The 21,291-nt window shown below is 36.9% G+C and overlaps 1 protein-coding gene and 1 long non-coding RNA gene across 2 annotated transcripts in view; one reads left to right on the top strand and one right to left on the bottom strand.

The window, feature by feature from the left end:
- LOC110157105 (cGMP-dependent protein kinase 1-like) overlaps positions 1-21,291 on the bottom strand; it is a 227,508-nt gene that overhangs the window by 21,596 nt on the left and 184,621 nt on the right. Inside the window, exons 6-7 of the mRNA XM_020921370.2 lie at positions 16,255-16,332; positions 10,136-10,230 (exon numbers count right to left, since the gene is read on the bottom strand). Of these exons, the coding sequence (XP_020777029.2) occupies positions 10,136-10,230; positions 16,255-16,332 (173 nt within the window). The remainder of the gene's footprint in view (positions 1-10,135; positions 10,231-16,254; positions 16,333-21,291) is intronic.
- LOC129411549 (uncharacterized) lies at positions 17,168-18,030 on the top strand. The gene is made up of 3 exons (XR_008633353.1): positions 17,168-17,514; positions 17,603-17,754; positions 17,961-18,030. It is a non-coding gene; the product is annotated as an uncharacterized LOC129411549 (long non-coding RNA).

Below are 21,291 nucleotides of genomic sequence, written 5' to 3'. Positions count from 1 at the left end.
GTCTGTGCTAAGCCAAGGACGGAGAGGCTAGATTTAATTGTAGCAACAAGCAAAACGAAATCCCTGCAAACATCTCCACAGGCAGGTGCGAGCTGTATCGAGAATGTCCTAGCCCGCTTTCGGAGATGGCGGTGTTGATTTTCAGACAGATAGAGTGAATAGGGCGAGTGCTAATTGGTGATGATCGTGGCATCCGTGGAAAGGGGTTTTGGAGATGACGTGGGGTGCGGTAACGTTGAGACAGAATTAGAGGAAGATCGGTAGAGAGCTGGGGTTATGGGACAGTGCCAGTGCCTCAAGGCTTAGTGCCACACAGGGGAAAACAGCTGCAGCTAGTGGGGGCTATGTATACATCGTAACCACCAAGGATTAGACGCTTCATCTAAAGACCACTGGTGCTACTTTAGATTTGACCTCTGATTGAAATTGTTCTTAAATTGCGATATTTTTTTCTCTCTCACTCTCAGAGCTTTTAATCGTTACACATATTTGCTGTGAAGATTAATTAGATGTAAACAGAAAAAAAAACATATTTCAGCACCACATGTATGTTATGTCATAGTAGGGTGACAATCCCTTGACTTTCCTGAGACTTGTGGAATGGGCTCCTATATTAGGACATAGAAATTGCTGGTGTAACAAAAGCTCCTTTACTCTGTCAGTTATTGTAATAATGCAAACATGGCATATGTAAACAAGGAGTTATATTTTAAGCGTAACTGTATGTGCTAATGCTAAACACAGAACTGATATTCCCAAACTCAGGCTTTGAAATAACTGATATGATACATAGGGAGATCATTACAAAGCCTTATTGACTGTTTCATATTTCAGTCTATTGTCAAATAGCAGTGTGCACAGTTTAGGCTCTATTTTTACGTAATGCACAGATCTGCTGTTAATCACTTGAGTGACTGTGTATGAGCAGCAGTGTGCTGTAGTCTGCCACTCAATGTAATGTAACACCATGCATGTATTATGTCACAGGGGGGTGAAAATCCCTCTGGACTTAAACCTTTACATAGGGCTTTTGAATGCCTTTATTGAGACCTGTAGCATTAACTCAAGTCCAAATTATATTAAGCACATTTCCACATTCACAGTAACACTGTATTCTGTGATCAAAACATCAGCAGAAATTGATGGAAAGATTTTTTTTTTCTTTTTCACATACTATAAGGTTTGGTGCTTGAATATACAAATGTAGTATAGAACACCTGTCCAGTGCAATTTTTTCAAGTAGTTTGATACATAAACTGTGCCAGAGAAAGGACAATTTCACTACCTACTATGCCACTGTTTCCCAAAGACTGGGTCATGACCCTCAGGTGCGTCACAAAAGATTTTTTGGGTCACCTGATATGCACCTGTTATGCGTGTTGCATCCTGCATCCTGGACTGGAACTACAAAAACGCAGACAAGCCCACTTATCTCATTAGAAATGTTGACATGGTTTGTATAATTTCTAAACTTTTCATATTTTTTTTAAACTATTTTCTTCCTATATTGTTGGTTCAATTGCATGTTGAAAAGAAAAAGAAATGGGCTACATTTATGTCCAAATAGGTGACTTATGGATTCCTTTTATTGCTGGTTCAATTACTGTTTTTCATTGTTTAAAACTTGAGTAACACTAATTGTTCAGACAGACATGATCACTCAGTCAACAATAAAATATCCTCATTAATGTTCAATCATGGTCAAATCCACCTTTATTTTGTGATTTATGAATAATGTCTATTGACTTGGGTCTCGAAGATTTGTGACTTTTAAAATATGGGCCCCTAGAAAAAAAGTTTAGGAACCACTGTACTATACAGCCAGTAGTGGAAGTTGTAGTCGTTTGGGAAAAGAGCCATCTCCCTCTCCAGAGAGTAATAATAAGACAATGATATTCTTTGCCAAGTGATTATACACTATTCAAATAGAAAATGTACTCACTACTGATCCTCATAACTTTTAATTAAATTCTAAGTACTATTATAGTGACAGTTTTATTATGTTGCCATAATTTTTGCTGCCAAATCTAACTGTTCATTTTTTCACTTATAAGAATTTATTTTACTGATTTACCTTTTGGAGAGACTGTTCTGTTAACATGCTGTATCTTTCATTTTCAACAGTTTGCAGTGATCTTATGCATTCTGAGCATTCTTGTTCACCGCGATGAGTTCATAAGTCACTTCATAACTTTATAATTAGAAGCAGACAGAACAGAGGAGACTAATTTTGATCTCAAGAGCTGCTTATACAATATATCTGTAATTTGGCAGGACAAATGTTTCTCAAATACATAGGGAAAATCAGGTAGAGGCCCTTTAAGCACAGAATACTGCACAGAAGAGTGAGTAGAAGATGCTGCGGATGGTTTAAAGTGTGCCCAATGGTCGGAGTTGGAGTTAGAGACACATTATTATTTATCAATGGTCAATGAAATATCTAATTTTTAAAAATTTGGATGCTAATATGATTTTACTATACTGCAAAGCAACTGTTACATCCTTATCTGTCTAAAAACAATGAATAACTTCTTTTTCCAAATAATTCAGTTCTCAAAATAGTTACCTCACGACAAACTAAAGCTCTCCATTGTAAGGCAAGGTAGCGCGAGTCAAGATGCACATATATAAACCACGTGACCCCTTCTGTCTCCAGTGACGTGCCTCTCTCAGTTTGTAAATATGTTTTTGCCTGAGGATCAAAGTGCGCGGCTCCGTGCTTTGGAGTATAACCTATTGAGTTTCATGAGCGCAGACACACACAGTTTACTTCTAATTAGAAAGACAGCTGCCTGAGAGCCCTCTGATCAAACGCTGTGTCCTCCAAGATGGCTGCCGTCTCAATCATTTAAATTTGAGACATGCTTGACCATCAAAGGTGCATTTCAATATTTCAATAGAGCCCCTTCTCTCAACACACTCATGAGACAAAGAACATGAGTGTGAACAAGGCAGAGCTGACGCAAAGGGCTTTCTTGAAAACCGCATGCGTCTTTCCTTACACAAAAGAAGAATAGCCTCAATAACAACTATTTAAATGCCTTTTTAGATTGAATGGTATAATTATAGGGCAAACAGTTAATCCCACATGTACCTAGAAAGAGTGTATAGAACAGTATATAGTTAAAAGGCTAAGGAAATCTGAACCAATTCTGCTATGAAGCGATTTTTTTTTCACTTTAAATGCTTTTTGCAGCCAGCCATAATGAGTATATATGTGTAACTAAGGTACTATGGAAATGTGAATGATTTGGACTAGCAGATGTCTGGTTAGTAGGAGAGGACTCAACTGCTGTAATGAAGATAAAAATAATTGTGTTAAAAGTGTAGAATAACTTTAAAGGTCCTATATTTTGCAAAACTGACTCTTGTGCAATTTAAGCCACGTTAAAATGTTGTTTCCTCCTCAAAAACATACCTGGAGTTGTGTTTTGTTTCATTCACATGTCTGAGTAACCCTTTTATTATTAGTCTGTCTGCATCTCCAAAGCTTAAAATGCTCTGTTCCACCTTGTGATGTCACGAAGCGGTAACAGTTAAAAGCTACATTTTACCTTTTGCTCTGTAGCGATGATCAATTCCAGATCTGACGTTATTCAATTTAGTTCAATGAAGGTGTATGGAGTTTAAAAACACACTGGAGCACCTCCTGTTTTGCCACATGACATCACAAGGTGGAGTTTTTTCCATTTGAGGGAAGAACTCAGCCTAAATATGCAGGAGTTAGTGAATTAAACAACGTGGGAATGAAAAAACACAACTCCAGGTATGTTTGTGATAACGAACTAACACTATAAGAGAGATCAGAAAATAGTGTACTGTAGACCCTTTAAAGAAAAAAAAACAAATCAACATAATATTTTGCAGTTCGTATTCTATCAGAGGGGAAAAATAAGTGAATAAATGCATAAACTGATAGAAAACTTGCAAATTTGATATTATGTTTGCACTCCTTTCTGAGATGACACTGTGCGCATTCCAAATCTGTCCTTGGTGCCATTTCCCCATTAATCTCCACTGTTTCTACCCATTAGTTGAAAAGAATCGAATTTCTATTTGCCACCACGCCGTCTCCTCCCCATAACAAGAGATCAAGCGCTCTCCGGGCCTCACATGTTCCCCATGCATTTTAATGTAGTGTCATCCTGTAAACCCTATAGTCATTACTTTGTGCATGTGAGAAAATAGGGGAAAAACACTGACCATCTGTCCACTTCCAGCTGCTTCATCTACAGTAACCAGCTCCCCTTTACCGAACGCTTGGGGATGTTTTGAACCGGAAATACCCAATACAGTAAAAACAGATAGGATTCAATTAAGATACAAATTTATCTCCCATCTGCCCTTACTGTAAGTCACTACTTTTCATTATGAGCTGAATTACACTACCCAGATGTCCTAACGTGCATGTTTACTAGAACCGGCCACTAGATGGAGACATTTTCATTACACTGGCAGCTTCGCAAGAGCATTCATTCAATCAAGTGGAACTCTGTGGTGGTTCTGTGATAGTGGCTGACCTTTAGCAGACAACACTTGAAACTATTCTGTGTCCCTCTTGAGGCACTGGTTTCCCAATACAAGGAGATGTGTGTTCAGGGCCAGATAGGGCAAACTGTTAGCAAAAGAACACTTAAGGGCTTTTTGTGTGCTTTCCACATCACTGGGCTTGTAAAAGGTTGGTGTAGTACAACAGAAGGGATTGTTTTCATAAATAAAACACTCAAATCTGATTGTAAGTTGGGCTAGTTTTGAGATAGATAAATACATATAGTTTATTGATCCATGTGATGTTGCTTTAAAAAATATAATTACTATTAAAGACAGAATATTATTACTATAAATATTATTTTATGCTAAATAGAACACAACTTCACTCCCATATTATGCTATTTTCTGATCAGTTTTATTATTTATAATGTTGTTTTTTCATCACAAACATACATGAAATTGTGTTTTGTTTCATTCACATGCAAATCCTGCATATTTAAGATGAGTTCTTCTCTCAAACAGAAAACACTCTGTTCCACCTCATCATGTCATGCGATAAAACAGGTTGTGCTCCACTGTTTGTTTGTTTTTTAAGTCCATACACATTCACTAAAATCATTTGGTCAGGCCAGTCCTGGAATTACTAGTCTCACTGAACTAAAGGTAAAGAGGAAGCTGTTGACCACCACATGACATCACAAGTTGGAAAGGAGCATTTTGGGCTTTGGACATGTAGACAGACTAATAATAAGGTGTTACTCAAACATGTATGAATGAAACAAAACACAACTCCAGGTCTATAATGCCCAGACGAAGACCATCTTGCTAGTCAAAGCGTGTTGGCGTCCCTTCATGTAATAAAGGACTTTTATTATATTCAGTCAGAGTGCCTCGGGTTTGTACCTTGCCCACTTTTACATTTTTCAGAAAGGGGAACTTTCTGTTAAGATTACTAGTTTAACCCTCGTAGAGCACCTGTATTGCTATTTTTCACTTTTTTATGACCCTGTGAAGCGCTCTACCTCTGTTCTTCAACTGATAACTCCAGGTATGTTTTTGACGAGGTAAGAACATTAAAGAATTTAAAGAATTACGACTCAAAATGTCAAGAATTAGTAGAAAAAATACTAAAGAAATAAACTGTATTTAATCTTGGTTATGATGTTCTAAACAAGGCATATCACCCTATTCAAAATGCAAGTTCCATAGAAGGATTTAGCAGAGTACAATTTAATAACGTTGTATTATATTTTCTTCTGAATCGCTATTACGTACCAAAGTGATAACAAGATTGCACTGTCATTCTGTTATTATTGGTAGGAAATTGAGCAATCACATGAATTTGTGTATTTTTCATATTTGATAACTATTTTTCACAATAATCTTTGAACAGCTGCAAATCTTAAAACCATTACTTACTTCAATATTATAAATGCATCCATTATACTAATCTGCTTTATTCAGATTTTTTTTTTTTTTTCTGCACTAAGACCTGCACATATCATTTTCTCCTTCTGCCAAGGACAAGCGAGATTTACCTTGACTTCACAACATTGCACAACGCCTAAAGAAACACAACCCGTAAAACACCGTCTTGAATCTGAGCTACAACATCACATGACTATCAAGCTCCATAGAACCAATCACAGAAGCAATTTTCAATGTAGATAACTATCTCCCGACATGGCAACACACAAATTAAGGCACAGAAGGCTTGTCACTTGAGATTGTGAAGTGATGTGAAGATTCTCTACTGTCACTTAACAAAAAAAAAAAAAAAAAAAAAAAGAAAACACTTCATTGCATCTGATAGGGTGAAAAGAAACAGCACTCAGAGAGGAGAGCATCACAGTTGTAATTAGGACTTCTGGCACGTTGATTGTGGAAATGAGATAGAAGAACATTTGATAAGAAATAGTTTGATTAAATTGTTCGAATAAGATCAGTGTCTCGATGGTAAATTCAGTTTTTGTGTTGGATTCACAGACTGTATAAAGAAGTGGACCAAGGGAGTGCGACGTCACCCTTAGTGTTCGGTTCCAGTCAAATGAAGCTAATGGAGGCCGGCAGTTATAGACGAATTTGGAGCTGAGTTGAAGCAACCTTGGCAAAAGAAGGCACCCGATTAGTCTGTTGTTCATATTTTGATTTACGGAGAAAATAGTGAAATAAAAACACCAGGATCATGTAGAGCAGGTTAATACAAACTAGGGCTGTCGCGGGAACTTCTCCTGCAGTGTGGTATAGGAGCTCAACACCGCAGTATGCTGTGATACTGCACCCCCTCCCCCACCCCCCATCCCCTGGAGTTACAATATTTCCAATGGCACTGAAAACTCTCTCCAATGATGTACTTGTTGCACAGATTCATTGGTTGCCGTATGAATATAGTGCGTAGCGTGGGAGAAATAATATTTGGCTTTGGGACAGGTGCCTCTGCACCAGGTTGGGTACCCACGGACTTAACAGAGAAAGAACCAGGAGCACGTGGAGCAATGGCCACATTTACCTCCGTGCGGTATGGAGTTCTATGCTGGTCCTTTCGCCTACGATCACGCGACGGTCTACGCGGGCACACCTTAGTTCTGAGTTAGTCCTGGGTTACTCTTATGTTAGTCCTGGGTTATCACAGGTCTCTAAAAATGGCCCCGTGCAGGAATCTGGGTCGGGTCACGTTGGTCACGTGTGGTGATCGCGGTGGGCCTCTTAGTACCGCGGTGATTCATTTTTGCGGTTATTGCGACAGCCCTAATACGAACATTTTAAGACTGAAATGATGAGACTGACAACAGCAGTTAGAGTAAAAGAGGCAACAGTTTTTCAATACTAAGTAAAGTCGATGGAACCGAAAGCACACCTATGCTCCTTTCTTAAATGAATCACCTGTCCTCGTCTGTTTATATCACTTAACTAACTTTATGCCATTTTTATTACATCTACAATTCTTATCTTTGGTCTTCTTTTTCGCTTCTTTCCTACAAGCTCAAACCAGCGTCCTTCTGCCAATATTTTTCTCATACACGTGATAACCATCTCAGTCTGGACACTTTCCTTCCTTCATGCCAACCTTATTGTCTTTGGAGAGAAATGTATACTTTGTCTTAGCCCTGCCACTGTAATTACTATATCAGCTTATATTATGCATTTTTCTGATTTATTTTATGTTCTATTATGTTTCCTCACCAAAAACATACCAGCAGTTATGTATTCTTTTATTCACAAAAATCCTGAAAACAGAGGATGCAGACAGACAAATAATGCTGGACTACTCAGAACATATGTGAATGAAACTAAACACAACTCCAGGTATGTTTTTGATGAGGAAACAACATTCTAAGAAGCTCACAACAGTCATTTTTTTAAACATAGGACCTTTAAAATGAGAGATGGAACGAGTCAATATTTCTTGAAGATGTTTTTTCCATCTGAGTAACTTTTTGTTGTTTTTCTTTACAACAATAAGATTTGAGCTGCCGAGGCTTGAATCAATAACTTCAGTGCATCATTATAGGCTAGATACATACTACGAAAGGGTTTTATTCTGCTGTTTTTTAATTGTGGCTCATGTTTTAATCATATTGTATGTTAAGAATTGTTTATTTGGGATGTTGTCAGTGGCATAAATTGCTTTCAACGTTATCTTTTATTGTCTCCATTTTCTTCAGCAAAATATCATCCTTCATTTCCTCTGCGGCAGCCTGTCAAAAGCATGGAGCACTTGGAAAAAGTAATTAGAAAAAGTACTTGGAGTACTTAGAAAATTAAGCATTTTGTGCATTTGTAGCAATGGGGATAAAAAGACTGAGATAGCATTAAAGGGAAAAGAGTTAGCAATGTTTTCTGCTTAATTCCCTGTGATTTCTGAGTTTATTTTATTTCACAGGGACCATGTACAGGAGAATCAATCAATGAATCAATGAAGAGATGCTTTGTACCAGTCTACAGCTCTCAGAACTCATTTCCATTTGCAGTCCCCGAGACATACAAAACATAGAATACACGAATAACATAAAACAATGCAATCTGTATACAAGTAGTGATACAAAAGTTACATTAAAGGTGCATTGTGTAACTTTTCAGGTGGAGGGTCCATCAGATGCTTTTCTCCATGGAAATGTTATTGTTTTGTCTGGAATCTTTCACTGTATGACATTAAACGGCTCTTCCTTACATTCATTTCTATCTTCATGGAATCCAAATCAGACCAAATTACAGTTCAAGATTTGTGGAGAAGCAACCCTGCTCACAGTCAGAATGCCTGTTTTTCTATGTACTTTTGAGCTATAAAACCACCAGTAATTGAATAAATGGAAGGTAGAGCTGTTTAATGTCATACTGTGGAAGAGCAATGACATCTCCATAGATACAAGAAGGTGATAGACCCCCAACCAAAAAGTTAAACAGTGTACCTTTAATATTGGCACTTCTGTGTTGTTAAAACATTTTCTTAAATCTACACTAAACTTTTTGAAATCTTGTTGTTCTGGCCATGTGTTCAGAGACAAACCTTTTGACTGGTCGACGGGCCATATTGATCTTGTGGTGCATATTTTCCCAGAGTCTTGGTGGGATTTTACTGGGTAGCAAAGGAGAAATTCAATTTGTCAACTGGACAAAAGTTTTTTTTTGGTTGAATTTGTTTCGCAGCCCATCCAAGCTGCTTCAGTTTCTCTGAACTGAAGAACGGCATTTTTCCAGGCACTGCAGTGATTTCATCGAATTGTTCTTACAGATTTACTCGCAACACTGAAGGCTGGATCAACAGAAAAAATCTCTTAAATTCACCTGTAATCCTGTTAATCCTTATTTCTCTGCACAATTTAGGATAGAATAGACTATCTTTATTGTGTAAGGAGGTAGAAAGTCATCTTTGGCTCACCCATAGACTGTATAAAGAAGTAGACTTAGGGAGTGTGATGACACCCATAGCGTTCACCTCCAGTCAAAAGAAGCTCATCGAGGCCTGCAGTTATAGGAGCAAATTCTGGAGCCGAGTTCCATAGTAGGAATAGGAATTGCTTTAAGGCCAAAATCGTGAAAAATAAAAACACCAGGATCATGCAGAGCGGGTTAATATGAACATTTTCCATTATGGAGAGAGAGGTGATGTTTTTTTTTTTTTCAATACAAAGTGAATTGAAGAGTCAATGGAATGCGCACCCATACTCACTTCCTATTTGGAACGTGGCTAGTGTGTTAGCTGTGTCTGTTTATATATATATAGTCTATGGCCTCACCAGATCAAAAAAAAAAAAAAAACAGCACAAGGACAACATGAATGAAAGTAGCAGTAGCCTTGGTGAAATACATTAAAGACATTATAAACAAAAAACAAAACACAGTTCATTTTTGTGGCTAAAGTGTTTCTGTTTTTCAGTGTAATTCATTTTTCTCTTATTGAGACATGTCTTCCTGTGCTGTATTACGAAGTGTACTCCTCGTCCTTTTTCATTATGACCCCAACCACCAACCAGCACAAAGGTAAAAAATAGAATCCCTGATTGACAAGCGAATTAGATGCAAGTAATTGAAAGAAGATTAGTACAGAAGGCAAAAAAAAAACTGAGAGCAGGTGAGGTTGGAGCACAGTAGAATAACGGCCATGAGATTTGAACCGTAGTTGACAGTACCCGAGGCAACTCACCCTTGGAATATTTTTTCTCCAAACCAGTCTCCTCTGGCCAGGCTACGGACGTACACTGCTTCTCCACCCACCCGCTCAAACCTGGTCACGTCAGCCTGGAAAAGGAAAACAAACAAGAGATTATGTACCAAAAAACGTATCAATGTCATGGGGGTGTGATGCTAACTGAAGGCACTACTCTGTCAGAAGCTCTATTAGACTTTAAACACAATCTGACCTGAAAGAGCTGACTTAGTTGGAACTACAGCAGATGAACTGTTTTGTCCTGTTGAACAATTTTTCACACATAAAATAACAGTTAAAATCTAGCATTAGCCAACAGTTTTGCAGTTAGTCACTCTCACCTTTCTGCTGAAAATCAAACACCTAAACAGGACCATGAACGGCTTGTGAAAATGTGTTGTTTAAATCCATTTTTTCTTTGGTTTTCAGACTGTTTTAAAACTTTTGTCCCAGTGTTTGCTAATGTGTGCATTTACCACACAAACCCTTCAAGTATTTCTCTTAAACAGAAAACATTCTTCTCCACTTTGTGATGTGATGCAGTAATACAGGAAATGCTTCACTGCTTTTAAACTCCAAACACCTTCACCAGAATCATTTGGATTGTTTCTGACCTGGAATAAAAAGTGAAAAGTAGCTGTTAACTTGAAAAATCGCTTCATGACATCACAAGGTGGAACAGAGGACTTTGAGCTTTGGAGACGTAGATAGACTAATAATAAATGTGTGAATGAAATAAAATATTAACTCCAGGTATGTTTTTGATGAGGTTACAATATTATAACATGGCTTGAAGCTCACAAGAATCCATTTCAAGTAATATTGGATGTTTTATTTCGCTTCTAAAATTTTCACAGTTATATTTTTACGATTACATTGTAACTTGAACAATCACTACTGTTAATTAACCTTATAATTTGACATCCCTGGTACATTTATATATTCACATACATACCAGGAGCTAAGGCCTTCCAGTCTTAGCACCACTCCATCTTTCCCTCAAATTGCTGTGTACGTCTTCATAAACTAGCAATTTCCCAAAGCTTATAGAGACACTGGGAAAGCATATGCTGTGACGGACTGTGCCTCTCCTCCCATCCCCGCTGGAACAGGTGTCTTCCCCGTGAGTGAACAGGCATCCAGGCAGCAGAGCCCACTTCATTAGCCCAGTGACGTTTGAGTGATGGAGGTCTGTCTCTCCAGCAGGATCCACACACCACTCAAACATAGCACAGGTTTGTTCCAAGCAAGAGATCATTAGAGTAAATTGTAAGACTTTTAACTGATTGTGCATGTGCTATAACGTTAAAAATAAAATGCCCTAGTTTAATATTATTAGATGCATTTTAAGGGTTTATTTGCAGGTGTTTTTTTGTTTTTTTGTTGCCAGTTGCCAGTCACAAATCAAAATTGACTTGTGAGCTTTAAGCCATGTTATCATGTTACGTGATCAAAAACATCTCTGGAGTTGTGTTTTGATCATTCACATGCTTGAGAATCAATTTAATATTAGTCTGTCTACTTCTTCAACTCTCAAAAGGCTCTATTCCAGCTGCTACAGTTTATGTTTAGTTAAGTAGAGACTGGCAGTCGGAAGGTTGAAATCATCTAAATTATTCTAGTGAAGGTGACTTTAAAAACACAGTGGAGCACTTCCTGTATTACCACCTTACCTCTCAAGGTGCAATAGAGTGATTTTAGTTTGGGAGAATAACTCAGCCTAAATATGCAGGATTTGTGTGTTAAACATGTGTGAATGAAATAAAACACCACCCCAGGTATGTCTGTAATTATTTATAAATTATAACTAGGGCCCGACCATTATATTGGTATAGGCACTTGGAGACATATCGGCTATCGGCCTACATCTTGCCGATATGGGGTAATAGTCCATGTGGGCATGTTATACCTCGTTATAAAGCTTAGATTCTCTATCCAATGTACATACAGATAAATGTCCAAACGTGGCGCCTGCGGAGTAATTTCTCTGTGTCCCGAGAGCCGTATTGCCCTTGAATATACCCCAAGACTCACGTCACTCACATGCACTTGTTTACACATGCAGCTGCTGTTAACATGCTGGATTATATTAAATTTACGGATGATTGTTTTGAGTCAGGATTGAAAGGACACTTATTTGTGAAGACTTGTGATGTCTGTGTGAGTGTTGCAAATGTGTCGGTTTTGGAGCTACTTTTGGTTCTTTCTCATTGTTTAGCTCTTAGTTGTTAGCTGTAGCTCCCACACATAAACAGGCCTGTTTTCTCTTCCATTGGCCTACTGTAAAGTGACTATACACATGTTACTGGACCAGCATTGATATGTAAATGATCTGTGAATAGAGATGCGAATGATCTGCATTTACACATAATTAATTACCACAGCTCGCACACATTTACCACTTAAGGCTGATAGCGATACTTTACTTACTTTCTTTACTGGCTAGAATGTCATGCAAAAATGCCATGCCCTTATGCTGACCTGTCTTTAAATATGACTGTAAAAAGGCAGAATAACAATAAATGTAGCCTAAATAAACCCAATATACAATCCAGTAGAGCCAGATCTAAGTTTTATAATTAATGGAAGATTTATAGTTAATTTTTACATCTCTAAATATATTCAGATTTTTTCGGTATCATATCAGCTGCAAAAAAATCCATATCGGTCAGGTCCTAATTATAACATACATCAGAAAATGGTATAATATGGGCCCTTTAAAGCAAAGTTCCGTTTTTTTTCTTTTTCCCCACTGTGTCTGTGTTAAATATATTTCCCTTTAGCAGACATTCTTCTCTTCACCCCTGGTACTGGTTGCGCAGGTCTCAGGTGGCAGGTATGAAAAGGGTCTGATCTGTAGTCTGTGGCGTGCAGCCAGAAGGGCCAGAAGTCCTAAAGAAAACGGTGCTGTGGGTGAGCTGGACACCGAGCCGAGCGTGTGAAAACAGCTGGGGCAAAACTCCAAAGATCAGGTGTGTATATGTGGGTGTGTGTGTGCCACTGCCTTCAAGTCCACTAATGGATGTATCTCTGCACCCCACATGTCCTGCTGGCTCATTTAAAGACAAAATATATGAAATGGAATGATCTCCACTTTGCTTGAGATGATGTAAAAATACTCATATGGTAAATAGGTCTGTCATGATCATTCCTTTCTACAATTTAATATACATTCAGAAGACATCAAATATATGAAGTAAGACACATGGAATTATGTATAAAAGAAAATAAGTTAAATATCTCTTTATTTGCTACATACTTCCATATATCTTCATTGTTTTACGGTAATATTCAAGATGTAGAGACTCAAATAAGTACTTTCTATGATTATTTATAAAAACTACGGATGAACACAGCTGCAGAGGGTTTATTAAAGAGGTTATTATATGTGTTGCATATATGTACGTGTTGCAAATAACTTCCCACTACAAAATATTGACCGACGTGTAATTGATTCCTGCTCATTTAAATAGCAACTGAAAAATGTCCACCGTTTTCTTCCTGACGTCAGTATTGAGTCTTGGCCTTGCTGTTGCTGCGGTTACATAACATTTGAATAGAATCAGGCTTTTGAGTTCCACTTGTGTCAAACGATTAAGTACTATTGACTTTATTGAGGAAGCTGCCAAGGGCGACTCAGCAACAAAAAAGTTACACAAAAAGCTGTTTTCAAGCCATACAGAGAAGGCTGGATTGTCGGCGCACACGGTCACTGGCCATTTGACAAAAATCAGCATACTTAATAATATTTTAGTTTTTTTTTGAGTTCTACATTTAAATGAATGAGATTCTCAATTGGGCCCATAATACCAGTGGTGGAAGTAGTAATGTACTATACTTAAAAACAAATTAGGTATCTACACTTACACATTACTAAATTTTAAAGTTGATAGTTTTTACTTTAACTTCACTATATTTACTTTTGAATTCAAGCTTTGGCTTTCAGTAATGACACATAAATAAACAAAATACGTAGTAAAATTAGACTGATTGATTGATTGATTTGTATTGACACTGGTAACACTGCATCATTTTAATCAATATCACCACATTTAACATTTGAACAACACTTTACCAAAATCTGTGTGAAATACTTTTACTTTTTACTCTTTAAGTACCTTTTAAAACAAGTACTTAAATACTTTTACTTAAGTGTATTTTTTTCCTATCATATTTTTACTTGAGCAACTCTTTGCATCTGTCTGTACTTTTACTTAAGTAACAAAACCGAGTACTTCATCCAATACCGTATAACACACACAGATTGCCCTGGGCACTTGGTCACTTTGAAATCCAATGGCTCATTTACTCTAAGCTGCATCTCAGTTCAGCAGCAAGAGAAAGAGATTTTTTTTAAAAACTACAAAAAAAACCCCACTTTGCTCATGGAACATTTGCCCTAATTTTCCGGCACGGACATCTGAAGAAAGAGATACGCACATAATACATTTAGATTAAGGAATAAAAAAGATAATAAAAATATGATTAAATAATTTGAAAATCAACCCACTTATAACGCACTGAAGCATGTCCAAAGAGCACAACCTATCTGCTTTGTGACCGCTGTATTTGTACAAATTAGTGTCTAGAAGGAAGACATGATTATAGCATTTGAACACTGAGAGCCAAAGAAAACACAATTTATTCCCATTGTGCTCACAAGAGACCTATGATTTTCTTCAAGCATTCTTGGTTTTTTAGAATACAAAACGGAAAAATGGAACAAAATAAGGTCAAATATTTTTATGCAATAATTTTTTCATCATCCTGGGTTGAGATTCTGAGTGTGTACTGTTTGGTAGGGTGATTTTATTGATTTTGTAAGTTTTACTTTCTGTAACACCAAATCATTTCCCGTGTGGATCAATAACGTTTGTCTAAGTCCAAGTCTAGAATGCCTTTATGACCAGAAAGATAAAAAGAAGAAACAAAAGCCGTCCTTGTCCCACTGTAAAGAGGTGACATGAACGCTGCTTGATTCCTCTTCTCAAGAATACTGATGCCAGAGCTACATCCTTTTCCACACCTCTCTACGTAGAATCTGTTTGCGGATAAATGCACGGTAAACAAGTTGTAACCGGCTGCGATTACATGCACATTAAGACATGTTATAAGATATTTTAACAGCAAAATCATCTCATTTCTTTGTGATCATGGTCCTTCTAACTTGTGTTTTTCATGCAATATAAATCTTAAAGGTCCAGATCAGATAATATTCATATTTTAGTCTGCATAAAAACAAAGCTACTGTTGTGAGGCTTGTGTATGTGTATTTTATATTTTAGTTTGCACTTTATTTTTGTTTTTCACAGTTGTGCAGAGACAATCATCCACACAATTGACATTTTGGTTCCTGCTAAGACAAGACTCATAGCCCATCGTGTTTGTGGAAGCAGTTAGTGTGAATGTGTGATTTGGTAGACTAACCACGCTTCAGTCCAGTAGAGTGCAGTTAAAGAGTGACTGAATACTGTTGGAAAATGGACTTTAAGCACTTATGATGGGTCAGACTACTCATCTTAAAACACAGTTAAGATACTTGGAAGAACATTCACACTCGATTTCCCAATTTAGCCATTTTTTTCTTTTAAAATTTTATTTCCTAGTTGGAAATTGTGGGAATTCCATAACTGTTCCCTAACAAAACTCCCTTTAAAATACACAGAAATTATAATCTGACAAATTGAAATATAAGAAAACACCTTTATTTTGTTGAAATCATGTTTAAAGTATGAGAAAAAAAATGTGTTTCTTGTGTAAAAATTTTGTCAAACTTGGACAAAATTCTAACACGATGCCATTGATATGTTTAATTTTCCACATATTTTTCTACTTTTCTTGTGAAACTGCTTCTCGATTTGGATAAAACTATAATTTGTACTTACAACAAATTAAATCAAAATTAGAGAATCATAAAATCTGTAATGCGCATTTTAAATAGCAAATTTGAACATTCATTATTAGAGAATTGCACTTGTATGACTGTAAAGCCTTATTTTTACCCAAGCAGCCCCCATTGAAACACGATGAACAATGCAATATTTGTAACATTATGGGGGGAAAATAGGTAGTTTATTCTGACGGATGGTGGGGGATTATTTTGTTGACAGACTCACCTTTCCTTTGGTGAAGATAAAGAAGGTGTCTCCTCTGGCCCCCTGTCGGATGATGTACTCTCCCTCTTCGTAAGTCGTCTGTTGGAGAAAAAGAACAGAAGAGCAGCAAAGGTCACTCCACTATCACAGCGGGACAGAGCTCCTTGTAAGGATACTCAGGAAGCATTTTGCATTTTGCTTAGGGACCATTCCAGCTTTTTCAGTTCTGATTCTGACACTATAGTTGTAAGCATCTGTCAATACCCCGCTGATCTTACTGTTGTGTAGCTGTTATTTATCTCATAAATTACTACAGAACAACTTTGTATAAATAAAAGTTCAATCATTCTGACACTTTCTGGGCCAACTACAACCAGGAAATTATCTTATTACATCATTGTATCTGTCCAACCACACTGTAAACCCAAATTTTCTTTTACATATTAAGCCATGCTAATATTACTAATCTTTTTAATATTTTGCAAAAGGCGGGACCATTACTAAACAAAGTGTGAATTGTAAACTATTTTAAACTAGTATTTGCTGTACTAATGGCTCTGAGTGGAGACGGCTCACACTTGTATGTTTTTACCGGTGAAGGGAGGGGCTTGGCACCTGAACACTCCCAAACTGCACCAAACCACATTTGACTTCTGCTCGGACTGTTGGCTGCAATTCAGCGTCAGTCTGCTTTATCATCATATGGTAAGTGAATAAATATGGTTTATGTTCCCGTGAGACTGAATAGTTGGTGACATTGGTTGACGCTTACAGCCAAATAAGGCTAAAGTGAAGTTCACTTGTGGTCACGATGCGCTCGCTATCATGTTAGCCGCTAACAGAGAACAGCTAATGTTAACAGTTAACGGTGTCTGAGCCGGTACTACCGGCATCTTTACCGGCCCGGTAGAGATGCGCGGAGGGCGGACTCCGCGGCTAAACCGCGGCTCGGGCGGATGACGCGACGAAAAATACTATTTTAATCAAATTCGGGCGGGTGGCGGTTTAACGACGCATGGACCCATAGAACTCCTCACGGGCGCCGTGTCGTCTCACGTACACCGTGTGCACCGCGCCTTTTTTTTAATCGAGACTCGTTTTCGTTGTTTGCTATATGATTGTTCTAAAATCTAAAATCGTGGGTGCAAATGGAGAGTTTGGAGTTCAAGTTTTTAGATTATCACCACAAAATTGCATAAAAGCTTTGGTTGGAATTAAACACTAAAACATATTTTCTGTTTTACAGGTGACTACCCAACATGCTGTGGAGCTGTAAATACTGTGAGTTCAGCTGTGATAAGAGAAGTTACTACCTCAGACACTACAGAACACTAATTTCTTTCTTTTTTATTTATTTATTTTTTTTTAGATTTGTCTGGAATTCAAAAGGATTGTGGGAAAAGACCTGCACCAGGAATTTTATTCTACCCTTGATAACCACACTACCCATTTTATTGAAAGTTTTAAAGCTAAGAGGGGCAACGTGGGTGACAGTTGGCACAGCTTTTGCAGCAAATACAGGTAAAACTTTTGTAACCCGGATAAAAATACATGTGCAGTAAAAGCATAAGTTCATAACATAGTTAATCTAAAATGGATAAAAAGATAATTCATTTTTATTAAAATACATAGTTCATGTTAATGCTTAAATGTATATTTACAAAAGTGTTTGCGTCTCTGTATATTTCTTGTAATTTATCATACAGTATCCATTTTCTGTCTTACAGTCACTGGATTCTACTGAAAAAAGGACAGTCACACTAAGAGGTCTTCCTTACTTACTCGGAGACAGTCCCAACCGAATTCTTCAAATCTAGCTTTGTAAGTGTACATTTTGTTTGTAATGTGAAACTTTTAGAATGTGACATTTATTGTATAATTTGAATATGCCAAAACTGACAAGTAGTCTATACATTACGAGCTTCAGCCATTCCATGAATATTATTTATCTTAAAGTCAGATTATTATTGATTTTCAAATATTTGTTTGAACATTTATCAGTTATCATGTCAGCATAAATTGAATTTCATACAATTTATGTTTTGTCATTCTTATTGAGTCTGTTCTAGTTCAGTAATTTCATTCACTAATGGTTATGTTTCTGGCATTAATGTTTTTGTTTTTCTTTAGGATGGTGATGAATCCTTTCGCCAAATGGACATTGGGATCTTGTTAGTAAATCTGAAGGTGTCTCTCTTCCAACACCAGATCTTCACCCAGCAAGCCTGAAAATCATCATTCAGGGTGAAATTGTTATGGACAAGCTGATGACCCTTATAACCCCTTGTTTGAATTGTGAAATGTAAAACCCAAAAGCAAATGCTGTTACAGGGAACAAACAGAAGACTGCAGTTTATTCAGGTTTAAGCATGTTATTATTGCACTATTTTTGCAATAAATTTGTGAGAAAAAAATTGTCATTTTATGTCAATTATTAAAAAAATAATATGATGTATAATTTGCATGTAATTATTATAATTAATAAACATATTCAATAAATACTCATAAATATCAGAAATACATACTGATAAAAATAAGTAATGATTACTGTAATACACAAGTAATGGTTAGTTAATTACTTGTAAACATTCGTTTTAGAAACTTAAGTTCTTTAGTAATGGGTTATCTTGGACAGAAGATTTTATGTAAACAGAGCTTGATTTGTTTAGTTTTTGATATTGTAAAAACTAGACATCCCAGTGCAATCACTTACCACGCGCGGTTTTAGTAATGATTACTAATTTGGGTTTACAGTGCAGGATATCAACTGAATTGATATTTGGAAGCCGATGTCCGATCCAGCAAATTTTTCAGTATCAGCGGCAATACATGATACCAGTATCAGATCAGAATTTTACTCCTACTTAAAAGTGGGCGATGTATCAAAAAATTAACAGTTGTAGTTAGACCTGTCACCATAATAAATTTGAATATATTGCTGAAGGAAATTTAGACAATAAACAATAATACTGAAAATAATTTATGCCACTGACACAATAACCCTTAACTCCAAAAGCGCTAGTGTAAATGTGAAATATTGTAAGCAAATTTGAGCTACAATAACACAGCAGAACGAGACACATTAGTACTTAGTTTGAAAATAACAGAGAAATAATAAAAGGTTTTCCACCCGTCCAAAGAAAAAGTACCAATGATAAATATTGACCCCCAAAAAATCAATAGCAGATACAGATTGTTCCATCTGTCAGGTATTGAACGATGAGTCAATACAGTAACTATCATGAGGGGCCTGGTTGTGGTTTTGGAGAGTAAAATTAGTGTTTATAATTAAAAGTAACGTGACAGGAACCTCTACTCTAGTCTTGCAGTCTTTCAAACAAGTGCAACAAAAATACATATCATTAAATATTTATATACTGTCAGATTTGTGGGTAACACATTTTTAGATAACACTTTTCTCTGAAAGTTGTTTAGCTGATAAATGCAAGAGGATGGACTGCTAGCTTTAAAGGTACACTGTGTAACTTTTCTGGTGGAGGACTCGTCTCCTGCTTCTTCATGGAGATGTTGCCTGGAATGTTCCACAGTATGGCATTAAGGCAGTAAAGTTTTTAAGTCAATAAAAACCGATGTTACTGAGAAAATGCTAAATAGATAGATTTAATGCCATACTGAAACATTCCAGAGAAAGCAACAACATCTCCATGGAGACAAGCAGGTGACCCTCTACTAGAAAAAATGCACAGTGCACCTTGAACTGTCCTTTCTAGGTTGCTGTGTTTGTTTCTTTTTTGCCGAACAGTGAATTCCTTGGGATCAATAAAGTATCCATTCATCCATCTATCCGACTATCCATCTATCCATCTAGACATATATCCATTTATCTATCTATAGGCTTTTCAATACAGTCTCCCTTTCCTTCAGCAGATATAGAACTTTCATCGTCTTCTTTCCTGGCATCTAAGGTGACCTTGGTTTTGAATAAGTCTAAGGATCCTGATGGATAAATTAACATTCCCCATTTAAACTGAAAGGATTCATAGATTTCTAATTGAGTTAGAACATTGCGTCCACACAGCGGTATGTTTTTGTATACCTTAATCCTATTCAGGGACACACTCCTATACAAGAGGAATGCCCGGTCAAACATACACTGCATACCATATAGGCCAGTGTTGACTTGTATTGACTATATCTCAAGGTTAGGTTATGTAATATGAAAGGAAATATCCACAGTGACACTGCTTTCTCAATGACAAAGACGGTGCAAAGCAAATAGTAGTGTTTTCTTAAGAGGGTGACTTTATATTAAGACACTGTTGGCAAATGTCCTTCTATTTCAAATGTGTTCCTTTTTCCAGATTCTACTTGTATATGTTGATCAACCATAATTTTCTCTCATATTTTCAAATTCTAATAATATATTTCCACTTATGTTATGTTCTTTTATTTTATTTTATTTTTTATTTTGTTCAACAGAGTGGTTGGCTGCTCTTGTGGCTACGTGGCTCATACACTGAGCAGTTTTTGGAAATGTTTTGTGTTCTGAGCTCAGTTTTTAACATCATATCATGTAATTTTAATCAGCTAAGAAGTGCAGTTCAAAGGGCACAAGTAAGGGACTGTTGGATTTTGTGAAATGAGCTGTTTGTTTTTCCCACATCCATGGAGACAAGGAGCTAGCTATGGACATTTGAGACGCTACAGGCTTTTTGCACCATATGTGGTAGCAAATGTGGCATAAGACCATCAGAGGAAATACTTTTGTTTTAGTGTATTGTCATTGTCAACTGTCAACTTTCTAGTGGGGGTCCACTACAATGAGATGTTATTGCTTTGCTTGGAATGTTCCTCACTATGGCATTAAATGTAATTATCTCTCATTATTATTCCTGAGAAAGATGCCTTGGAACAAATGTATTCTTACTGTCAGTGCAATTCCCGGTTTACAGATCTGACTTGTATCTTGGCCTAGTAGTCACGCCTTGTTTGTTTCCATGTAAATAGATATGTTTAATGTCATACTGTGGAACATTCCAGGCATAGCAATAACATCTACATGTAAACCAGCAGATGAGAGACCCTCCACCAGAAAAT

This window comes from Boleophthalmus pectinirostris, unplaced genomic scaffold (genome assembly GCF_026225935.1).
Source record: "Boleophthalmus pectinirostris isolate CB_2022bp ecotype Guang Dong unplaced genomic scaffold, ASM2622593v1 HiC_scaffold_5, whole genome shotgun sequence".
Lineage (NCBI taxonomy): Eukaryota > Metazoa > Chordata > Actinopteri > Gobiiformes > Gobiidae > Boleophthalmus > Boleophthalmus pectinirostris.
Note: the sequence above shows the minus strand (reverse complement) of the source record. Positions and strands in the feature narration are given on the sequence as shown.